Below are 12,652 nucleotides of genomic sequence, written 5' to 3'. Positions count from 1 at the left end.
ATATTAATGTAAAATTTGAAGTTTGATAGTTGATATACATGTATTTTAACATGGTTTATTACTTTCTTTAAATATTAAATAAATTAACATAAGTTTATGTTTCTCTCTGTATATCAAATAAATATAATTTTACTCTCTCAAAAATGATCATAATAATAGAATATTATAATATTAATATTAATATTAATATGTATTAATAATAATAATAGTAATAAATCATTTCATAACAAGTTTTCAATTATTCAATTATTTGATTTATTTGAATTATAAATTATAAAACAGTATGCATGATAATTATAAAAGCATATAATATTAATGCTAATAATATGTGAAAGAAATTCAGTTGCATGTATTCTTGCCTCGGATATTTTACAATTAGGGAGCACATCTTAGAAGAGTGCAAAGATAAACCCTTCGTTCCTTCTCTCCCTATCTTTTTCCACTCAAATGGTTCATGATATAGGTGATCAATCACGCTCTGCTTTCTCATATTGAAAAATTAATTATATTGAAAATCAATTAAATCGAGCTCACCTAAAAGCGGCACAGCGTCAGACGTCGCCGGCATTGTCTCGGCAACCATATTCAGGAACACAGTGAGGGACAAGAGGATGGTTACTCCTACAAAAGAGGTTCGTTGGCTTCGATTAATTATCGAGTGCTTCGAAGAGGTGGCCAAGCGAGATTAACCCTCGGCCCTTGAACGCTCGAAGAGCCTTCAATGCGTAACAACCCCATATTGAAGGCGCTTCGATTCTCATCTTACAATTAGAGCGATATGATGTCTCCGACCTCGTCGCCACGAACGCAGTGACAAATAGTCGCAAAAGTGTTCCTCATATTTATAATTTCTCGAGGAAACGATAAAATTATTAAAAATGTTGTGGAATAAAAAATTATATAAATTAGAAATAAATAGTAAAATATTTTGTTGGTTTTTTTTTAATTTTATTAGGGTCTTAAATGAAAATCTTTGAAAGGATAATTTGCATATGCAGGATCTAAAATATTTTAATCTGTCACTATGCTCGGGCTTTGAACTCGTGACACTCATTCGCAAGCTGCGGCGTCGCGTTAAGAGGTACTTTCAAATTATTTAGACTTTCAAAACATCGCGACAGATGCCTCATCTAAATATCAGATGTTACTCGAGTTTTCTCGAAGCTCGCGATATAACGCGTTGAAAGGTGCTGTCAAGAGCCCTTAGAGATGCAAAGATCAATCGCGATTAAAGAGTATTATTTTTTTCTGATTGTTTCAATTTCACTCGAAATAGAAGGTTCTTTGTTAACTAATTTTTAAGTTAATTACAATAATCAATTCTGAAAAGACTTATTGGAAAATTTGGCTTACGCGTCGTTCTACTCATAATATAAATGTTAAGGCGATCACTATAAATAGAGCATCATCGCTTGGAGAGACGTTATTATCATATCTTGATCTATGAATAGCTATGAGCTTCAAGGCAATTCGCGACGGAGACGATTGCAATTGCTCGACATTGTCATTCCATTGTCGCCGTATCTCCTCGTCGACGACGATTGTCGCGATCGCTTCCGAATTCGGCGGAGATTCAGAGTAACGCGCTTGTACGCTCGAAGAAATTCGACGACCTGAATAGAAGGCTCGCTGAAGTTCGGGCGTCGGGATACCGTTTCAATCGGGATCGGGACGAAATCTAATCGCGTAAACGCCCGATGCGCTTAGCAAACTCCAACGCATGACTCTAATCACGGGAGCGTTTACACGGTAGTGAGAGGCGAGGCGGGCAAGGAATCGAAATTATGCAGCTGAGCGGATTCGAGCTGTAGAAGGCAAAATTTCTACCGAGCATCCGGCTACTTGGCGAATTCCAGGACGATCACGCTTACGAGATAACAATGAAATAAATTGTGTCATGAAGAGCACTAACGTAATCTTTCTCTATCTTCTACAACTGTGATCACATGACGCGTTCAAGAGAAAGTCTAGAATCACTTTATTACATGACTTGTGTAAGTCGGCAATAAAACTATATCATATACATTTTTTTGCTAGAAAAATTCTCTGTCAAATTAATCTTCATTAATAAATTATTTATCACTATAGATTTTTATTTCAATTTAATTCGACTTACAGTTATTTTTAAAGAAAATAGAAAATTGTTGAAGAATTCATTCAAAATTGCTGAAAAGAAATAACACAAATATAATGAATTTTATATAATAAATTTTAATTAATTATATAAAAATTTATTTTTATATTTAATAAGAAACCGAATTCTTAAAATTTTTTCTCTGAGAAAACTTGACTTTAAAAAGTTATTATATCCTTCTCTGTAAACGTGTCATATAAAAAATATAAATTTGCACGTATAAATAAAATTAATATTATACAAGTGAATGTAAAATATTCATCTCAATTTGACACGGAAATCTTTGACACTCGATCGTTCTTTATTCAATTGCGAGGTGACGTGAAATCATATTCGTGATGTTTGGATTCAACGAACCAAGTTTTCGTACAGTGTAACGGAATTTAAATCGGGTCTAATTTCGAAATTCGATAAAGTCCCCGCGGTATTTGATTGCGGAAGAAACTCACGACGACGCGGTGCAGAATAGTTTCTTCCTGGCGCGGTTTCCGGATGCGGGAGAATCTGTCGGAAGTAGGTCGGACCTAATCGCGCAAATGTCTGATGTTCTTAACAAACAGGAATGTGTCTAATCGCGGGAGCTCGAATTTACGAACTGTTGGGAAGGAGTTTTGCATCGAGTTGAAACTTGCCGAGGGAGAGTTTCTCGCCGGAATCGGGCGGCAGGGTAAACCCGAGGACGGCCATGCTGGCAATTAGAACGCACGGCACAATCAGGTTGAAAAAGTAGTAGAGTGTGCGTCTTCTGATGATGACGACGAAAGTGATGTCTATGTACGGTTCCGGGCAGCAATTGTAGTAGATTTCGTTCCTTTTACCAGGTACCCCTAAGCAAAACAGAAATGATCATTATATCAGCATTATTTTTTATGTTAATATAACTTTTAATCGTGCAGAAAGCGCAAGCATAGAATCAGAACTATCGAGATACAATAACATTTTTTTATGTTTTTCTGTTCCTCTAGATATATAAATGTAGAAAAATTATATATATATATATATATATATATATATATTATTATATTATTATATATTAATCACATATTAATTATACATATAAAAGTTTATATATTATTAAATCTTGAAAAAGAAGCTTGCACTTTAGGATTAAAAAATTAATAGATATCACTCTAAGATTGAGAAATTAATAGATATCTATATCCTGATTGACATTTTAAGCGAGTGATTTTTCTACTGCTTCGTGGCTCTTAATAATATTAATATATATCTTGAAATTTTTATTAAAATTAAAATTCTAAAACGGATATTGAATTTAGGCGCTTGCACTTATGATGTCGCGCACACGTGTAGAAATAATCGATACTGTCAATAAAATAAAATGCGCTGTCGAGCGTAACAAAAGATTGCCGGAAGCGAAAAATTCTTCTCCTCTACTCCCTTGAATTATCCCGTGTAACAGGGCAGAGAAAAACGGACGATTCTATCTTACGTTATTCCTCCGGGTACAAAACGGTGCGCTCTGCTGCAGCCGTAGTTACTTAAGATACATTTCTACCGCAAGTCTCATAACTTGAGCACATACATTACACGTGTACGCCGACCTACGCTATTCCCACGCGTAATGCATCGTACAATTTTTCGAGAGATACACGAGATACGGGAGGCGAATGTTCTTGCTCTTGCATTAGAGTAACGATAAAGACGCTACGTGCGCACGCGTTTCTTGAATTTATCCACAATGAATTTATCAACTGCAAGTGACACATGATCGAACAATATATTATCATAATTATGTTATTTTCTTCTCGAGAAGTGTAAACCAGATGTTTCTAGTTTTGTATTGCAATTCCAATATGAGGCTGTACTACATGCATTTCATACATAGGTATACGAATTTATTTTCAAACCATTACATTTTAACCTGTGTAATCAAGCAATAAATAGCGTTTACAATTTCTTTTTGTACAAATATTATTAATGGAAAATTATTATTTATGTAAAAATTAATTATATTATTTCATTAAGAAATATAACATAAAACTAAAAAATATAACATAATTTTAACTTTAACAATAGATATCAGATATTTATTGAAATCGGATTACGAAAATAAAATTTATTTTCGTGATTGTAATCGACAGCTCTCTACATGTAGGTTGTCAAATTAGAACGTAAGCTGATATTGATATATACGAAAATTAATTTTACTAATTTTTTCTATTGATCTCAGAATAAAATCGAATACAAATAAGGAATGTTTTATTTGTAAGACAAAAGTTTCGCGTGGATTTTTGCTAATAATTGTGTGTACGCATATCTATACATGTATCTATAAAATAAAATATAATCCACGACGAAAAATGCAATATAAATATCTGCAAAAAAGTAAAAAAACTCAAATTTAAATTTTGACTTTTAATAAATTCTCAGGCAATTATTTAGCAATTGTGACAAACTAGTATTTGCTTTTCAAGTAAGACACTTCGTCGTAATTCCGACACTTTACCGATCGCCTGGTGTGTGTTCGCCAACGAAAACACTGAACTTGGGGCGCGCGCGAAGGGAGTCACGCCGTGTTCCCTTTCCTCCCCCCCCGTTTGACCCAGATACAGGCAATTTTGACAGGGACAAAGCGAGGATCAATACCGTTTCCGATTTGCGAAACGATTGATCATCCGCCCGTGGCCGTGCAAGACTTTAGAATTGCTAATCGGCCGGGAATCACTTTCGGTGCAAACTATCCGGGCGTGGCGGGACAGTACCCTTCGATAAGAACTGTAAAAACTCACCCAACAGATCCCACTCGCCGTTAGTGATGAAACTGCTGATGTCACCCCCGGACTCGTCCTGCAGCTGCAGATCCAACTGTCGACAATTTATGACGGTCGATTAGAGAAAACTTATTGCAACCGCACCGCATATAAGACGACTGGTTTGTTTCAAGAATGACGGGAAAATCTATTCTATAGAACGACTGAGATACGGAAGCTATCTTATCTCTTATTCTTTAAACTTTAAACGAAACGTCGAGAAATTTGTTAAAACAAACAAGAACTGCGCTCTGAATGTTTGCAGAGCACTTTAGAATTTATTTATGTTATTAATTAATTATAATTTCTAGAATTTTTTAAATTAAACATTACAGTTTATTTTTAAAATGATTTAAAAATAATCTTATCTATTTGTACCAAATATATATATGTAATCAACATATTCAAGAAATTAATATTAAGAGAAAGAAAGAGATGCAGAATACAAAAATATATAATGTATTTAAATGATATTATTATTTACTGTGGGATAAATGCTCTGTCGAGTTTTTGACTGCATATGACTTTATATAGTTTTGTTGATGTAACTCATATGAATTCATGCATATTTTTACGTAGGCCAATATGAATCTCTCTCGCAATCTTTTGCAATTTCTGCGCGTTTGAATATCGATGCGAAATTTTTTCTCGTTGACGTTTGGGTGTAATCTATAGCGAATTAATATCTGGGTGCGAATTGTTAAGTGAGAATGGACGATTATCAGAAAAGTCTTTGCATTTCGTTCGTATTCAATGGATCGAACCGAACTCGAGAAAATCGTGGTGCATTCCGCTATCTCTCTTGCTTTTGCATCGCGCTTCAATTACGTTCTGCTTATTGTCCTCCTTAATGAACCCCCGAGCGTTCTCAAATTGCCCGGCACCGTGTAATTCGCATCTTGAATTTTAATTATTCCGAAGTTGCACGCTCGACAATTAAACTTGCCATGTACATTAGTCGTATGGTAGAAACACACGTTACCATGAGAAATCAATATTACACTTTTGTCATAATAATAGCAATATTACAATGATCATAATCGGACAATATTATTATGTTATCATCATGCAGAAATTGTGTTTTAAAATTAAATATTGTTTACCGATAAATATATAATATTTTAAATATCGAAAGAGAGAGAGATATATATATTCTATCATTAATTTCAATATAATATTTATTTTTATGATAAAATACTGACATATTATGATTTATAATATATGATATTTTTTTCATTGTTATACAGAAAAAATAAGTATAAATTTTTAATGCTTAATTATTGATTGTTAATTGGTTGTGTGTCTAATTATTTATATTCGATTTATTAATTTGTTTTAATTTAACATTTCTTATATACAAATTGATTTGAAAATTATTATATAAATTCTTCCAGTTTTTACACAATTTCTTTGAAATAATAAGTTATTATAATTTTGCTTTTATAATATCTAAATTAAAAATTTAAAGATATTTTAAAAAGGATTTTTCTTTGATGTATTGAATTGCAAGAATAAAATGACGATAGTGAAATCATGTAGGTGAGAATTCTGGATGTCGTTCATTGTCCTCTAAATACTTCTTCCACGATTCGCAAATTTCCTGCAATTCACTGTGAAATAACGTTTGCCGTCCACACCCTTGGTGATGTGTTTCGACGAAATGCCGAGTGCATTTTACGTCCATCGCGGTATTCCTAGAACGTGTATAAGAATCAAGAATATCCATGTTTTTTTGAACATTTTCCATCAGGAAATGTTTCAGATGCGTGCATATATTAGTATTTTTATAATGAGAAATTAAAATGAATGAAATTAACAAAATATAAAAGAGGAAAAATTTACCGATAATTCTTGTCATAATTGAAATAATTAAAATAAATAAAATAAAACTGAGATCATTTTTTCTAAAACAAAAATGTCAAAATGAATTCGTCATTTAATTATATTGTAGAAAGAAATTATTCATTAAACTATTATATTTAATTATATTGTAGAAAGAAATTATTTACTAAACTCTCTCGCTCTCTCTTATTTTTTCTTCCTCTCTATATATTCATAGTTCTATATAAAATTTAATCATACTTTTTGTACACAAATAAATAATCATTTAATACAATTGAGATAAACGGCCGTAATCTCAAGAACGCTAACTCGATTTGTGTCGAAGATGCGGAAAATGCGCCACCGTTACACGATCGGAGTACTTTACTCAAAGTCCGCTCCGTTCTTAGGAATTTCATGGAATGTTCTCTAGAGCGAATCTCACATTGGCAAACAGCGAAGATTCTCTCTTCTCCTTCTCTTTCCGTCTTTCACCCGTTTCCAGGCGCTAATCAAACACTTCGACGCCGTCACTTTAAATTATTTCCGCGTCCTGAGACGTATCGAGGAGAAGTGCCGACGTGCTTCCGACAGATTGGAAAATTCGTAAGTTCGACGTCAATGTCGAGAGAACATATCAGGGAACGACGATTGGCTGACCCAATTCCGGTAATGCCTATCCCCTATGCTTACCTGAAAGCCGTCGTACGTCCAGGAGCCGAATTTCATCTCGCAGCGCTGATCATCAAAGGGAAACCAGGTAATGTCTATCTTGCAAGTGCTCTTGAATATACCGGGTGGCACGTACAAACAGGTCCCATTGTTCTTTACGACGACATTCGTCGGATAAGTGCCGTCGAAGCCCTCGTCGGCGCTATAAGGAACAACGATTCACGTTAATCTTTCCGTGATAAAATGTAGCAGGCCGATTTAATCAGCAGATTCGATACGGCAAACTAATTAAATCAATTTATAGATTTTTAAAAAGCTTAAACGTTTGCCTAATTTAAGAAAATGTAATGTTGGATGTATTTAATAATTGATATGTTCGATAAAAATTACACAATATAGGTATAATTATTTTATTGTAATTTTTTTACAATGAAAAATGTAAGTCACAAGAATAGACCATCGAAAAAAATATATCTTCCAAATATAAATTCATATTTGTCGAATATACATATATGGTCTCTCTCTTGTTTCTACATTTTTTTTATTGTTTTTTTTTTTATTTGTTTTATGCAGAAGTCCTTTTCACTATTAATGTAATCCTGTTATATCACAATGGCGCTAGTTACAATAGTTCTTCATTTACGAGTAATTTTATGTGTTAAACGCATTTTTCCTGATTGAGATAATTCCGTGCGACACATGTGAAACATTTATCTTTCTTTACTCAAGAGACTAAATACAATATTGCAGAACATGTAAGCATAAAACCTAATATCAGAGCACTGATGTCCCCGAAGTAAACCCGTCGGTTTATCCCTTCCCTGCAATAATTTAGAGATAATTCAGTTGTCCCTAATGCTGCTCACCCTTACGAAAGGAGGCAACGTCTACCTACTCTTTTATAATTAATATATGATGCAATTAATTCAATCTCGCATGTTAATATCTATTCGCCAAATTGCTATGTAAAAATAAAGACATATTTCTAACCTTACATGGTAAATTCTAGTTTATTAAAATTACATAAAAAGCATAATTTTGTAATTATTAAGTAAAATAGTAAACAAATTATTCTAAATTAATAATGAAATAATAATGATTTTAATCATCAACATAATTTTGCAAGTTGCAACAAATTTCAATAGATTTTCTCAATAAAAAGACAAATTTATAAAGCTAACATTTTTAATATCGAGTTATATCTATAGATATTGACATATCGATTAAGGTTTATTAAATGATAAAATGATTAATTGTTTTGGAATTTCGCTATACATGCTCAGAAAATATGTTGATAATAAAATGTTGATAAATAGTCGCTGTAAAAACGAGCCGCCATCGTAACTGTAGAGTGGCATTTAAGTGTGCAATATATTCTGACATCTCATGCAGTAAAATAAATTATTGCGAAGGCAAACATTACTTTTGTGGATATTCTTCAAAATTTAAATTGTGGAAGAGAGAAAATTCTTACAGAAAATTCAGTTTTTTATACAAATGCTTTAGAATGAGTTTTCATGTTATCCCGCAATTTTGCAAGACTGAAAAATGCAAATATGTATAGTTTTCAATAAACTGTGATAGTTAGGTTCTGATTGTTAAGTGCGATATTTTAGCTATGTGAACCTAGCACCCGACTTTTTAAAAATTTATTTTTTAAAACGGAAAATGATAACATTTCGTTTGTAGTTGTTTGTAGTAACAATAATTTCGTATGTAGGTTTATCAATTAATAAATAAAAGAAATTTTTTAAATGACTCGCACCCGACATTGAGATAACACAAATCCACTTGCGCAGTTTTTTTTAGAATCGTTTGTAGTTGTTTGTAGTAATTTTCCTTTTGCTTGTAGTTGAGCGGTTCAAAAGTTATAAACAATTGTTTATTCGTCCAAGAGGTAAATTTGTTAATTCTAAAGATATCGCAAATCCGTTTGCGCTGTCTTCTTTAAAATTGTTTGTAGTTGTTTGTAGTTTAGCGGTTCAAAAGTCATAAACAATTTGTTTATAAACAAAAGGAAAATCACTATAAACAACTACAAACGATTCTAAAGAAGACTGCGTAAGCGGATTTGAAAAATCTTAAAAATTGACAAAGTTAGCTCTTGGACGAATAAACAATGGTTTATAACTTTTGAACCGCTAAACTACAAACGAAAGGAAAATCACTACAAACAACTACAAACGATTCTAAAGAAGACTGTGCAAGCGGATTTAAAAAATTTTAAAAATTGACAAAGTTAGCTCTTGGACGAATAAACAATTGTTTATAACTTTTGAACCGCTAAACTACAAACGAAAGGAAAATCACTACAAACAACTACAAACGATTTTAAAAAAGACTGCGCAAGCGGATTTGCGATATCTTTACAATTAACAAATTTACCTCTTGGACGAATAAACAATTGTTTATAACTTTTGAACCGCTCAACTACAAATGAAAGGAAAATCACTACAAACAACTACAAACGATTCTAAAAAAGAGTGCGCAAGCGGATTTGCGATATCTCAATGTCGGGTGCGAGTCATTTAAAAAATTTTTTTTATTTATTAATTGATAAAACTACAAACGAAATTATTGTTACAACAAACAACTACAAACGAAATGCTATCATTTTCCGTTTTAAAAATATAATTTTTAAAAAGTCGGGTGCTAGGTGCACTCGTGTGCGAATAATATTTTATTACTTTATCAATAGAATTTATTATTTAAATATTTGTAAATAAAATTAAAAAAAATTGTTGTAAGAAATGATAACATTATTAATGCTATTATCGCGATATTCGTCGAAATTATTCGAACGAGGAATAAAAGCGTGCAGGGATGAAAAGAGTTCGGACGCGTTACTATTGTCGCTTATATCGGACGGATAATCACTGAAATCGGCTGACCAGCGCTACTTTCTATCCCTGGTTAATCGCCAGACTCGGAAAAAATCACTTTCTCATTATTATTGCATATGTACATTATATTGCATATTATATGCGAGTATAATATGACTCATTCGAGCGAGATTTGTTAAATAATTTTGTCGAAACGCTCATATATACATGATGTTATATGATATAAAACTTTCTGTTATTTTTTCCCCGATTTCAAACATCAAACGGTAATAGTTTTATACGTCGTGTGAGCTATGTGAACCTAGCACCCGACTTTTTAAAAATTAATTTTTTAAAACGGAAAATGATAGCATTTTGTTTGTAGTTGTTTGTAGTAACAATAATTTCGTTTGTAGTTTTATCAATTAATAAATAAAGAAATTTTTTTAATGACTCGCACCCGACATTGTGATAACGCAAATCCGCTTGCGCAGTCTTCTTTAGAATCGTTTGTAGTTGTTTGTAGTGATTTTCCTTTCGTATGTAGTTGAGCGGTTCAAAAGTTATAAACAATTGTTTAATCGTCCAAGAGCTAACTTTGTCAATTTTTAAGATTTTTCAAATCCGCTTGCGCAGTCTTCTTTAGAATCGTTTGTAGTTGTTTGTAGTGATTTTCCTTTCGTATGTAGTTGAGCGGTTCAAAAGTTATAAACAATTGTTTATTCGTCCAAGAGCTAATTTTGTCAATTTTTAAGATTTTTCAAATCCGCTTGCGCAGTCTTCTTTAGAATCGTTTGTAGTTGTTTGTAGTGATTTTCCTTTCGTTTGTAGTTGAGCGGTTCAAAAGTTATAAACAATTGTTTATTCGTCCAAGAGCTAACTTTGTCAATTTAAAAAATTTTTTAAATCCGCTTGCGCAGTCTTCTTTAGAATCGTTTGTAGTTGTTTGTAGTGATTTTCCTTTCGTTTGTAGTTGAGCGGTTCAAAAGTTATAAACTATTGTTTATTCGTCCAAGAGCTAACTTTGTCAATTTTTAAGATTTTTCAAATCCGCTTGCGCAGTCTTCTTTAGAATCGTTTGTAGTTGTTTGTAGTGATTTTCCTTTCGTTTGTAGTTGAGCGGTTCAAAAGTTATAAACAATTGTTTATTCGTCCAAGAGGTAAATTTGTTAATTCTAAAGATATCGCAAATCCGTTTGCGCTGTCTTCTTTAGAATCGTTTGTAGTTGTTTGTAGTTTAGCGGTTCAAAAGTCATAAACAATTTGTTTATAAACAAAAGGAAAATCACTATAAACAACTACAAACGATTCTAAAGAAGACTGCACAAGCGGATTTGAAAAATCTTAAAAATTGACAAAGTTAGCTCTTGGACGAATAAACAATAGTTTATAACTTTTGAACCGCTCAACTACAAACGAAAGGAAAATCACTACAAACAACTACAAACGATTCTAAAGAAGACTGCGCAAGCGGATTTAAAAAATTTTAAAAATTGACAAAGTTAGCTCTTGGACGAATAAACAATTGTTTATAACTTTTGAACCGCTAAACTACAAACGAAAGGAAAATCACTACAAACAACTACAAACGATTTTAAAAAAGACTGCGCAAGCGGATTTACGATATCTTTACAATTAACAAATTTACCTCTTGGACGAATAAACAATTGTTTATAACTTTTGAACCGCTCAACTACAAATGAAAGGAAAATCACTACAAACAACTACAAACGATTCTAAAAAAGACTGCGCAAGCGGATTTGCGATATCTCAATGTCGGGTGCGAGTCATTTAAAAAATTTTTTTTATTTATTAATTGATAAAACTACAAACGAAATTATTGTTACAACAAACAACTACAAACGAAATGCTATCATTTTCCGTTTTAAAAATATAATTTTTAAAAAGTCGGGTGCTAGGTGCACTCGTGTGCGAATAATATTTTATTACTTTATCAATAGAATTTATTATTTAAATATTTGTAAATAAAATTAAAAAAAATTGTTGTAAGAAATGATAACATTATTAATGCTATTATCGCGATATTCGTCGAAATTATTCGAACGAGGAATAAAAGCGTGCAGGGATGAAAAGAGTTCGGACGCGTTACTATTGTCGCTTATATCGGACGGATAATCACTGAAATCGGCTGACCAGCGCTACTTTCTATCCCTGATTAATCGCCAGACTCGGAAAAAATCACTTTCTCATTATTATTGCATATGTACATTATATTGCATATTATATGCGAGTATAATATGACTCATTCGAGCGAGATTTGTTAAATAATTTTGTCGAAACACTCATATATACATGATGTTATATGATATAAAACTTTCTGTTATTTTTTCCCCGATTTCAAACATCAAACGGTAAGAGTTTTATACGTCGTGTGAGCTATGTGAACCTAGCACCCGACTTTTTAAAAATTA

At 32.3% G+C, this 12,652-nt stretch overlaps 1 protein-coding gene across 2 annotated transcripts in view; it reads right to left on the bottom strand.

Moving 5' to 3' along the window:
- Positions 1–12,652, bottom strand: part of Nachra7 (nicotinic acetylcholine receptor alpha7 subunit) — a 194,245-nt gene that overhangs the window by 9,788 nt on the left and 171,805 nt on the right. For both annotated transcript variants that reach the window (XM_083036494.1, XM_083036495.1), the window contains 4 exons: positions 7,420–7,600; positions 4,885–4,960; positions 2,767–2,961; positions 535–621 (listed from right to left, as the gene is read on the bottom strand). In XM_083036494.1, coding sequence (XP_082892620.1) covers positions 535–621; positions 2,767–2,961; positions 4,885–4,960; positions 7,420–7,600 — 539 coding nt within the window. The remainder of the gene's footprint in view (positions 1–534; positions 622–2,766; positions 2,962–4,884; positions 4,961–7,419; positions 7,601–12,652) is intronic.

Source organism: Prenolepis imparis, unplaced genomic scaffold (assembly GCF_030444845.1).
Source record: "Prenolepis imparis isolate NDT839.2.m4 unplaced genomic scaffold, iyPreImpa1.0 SCAF_4, whole genome shotgun sequence".
Classification (NCBI taxonomy): Eukaryota; Metazoa; Arthropoda; class Insecta; order Hymenoptera; family Formicidae; genus Prenolepis; species Prenolepis imparis.
This window is presented reverse-complemented; position numbering and strand designations above follow the sequence as displayed.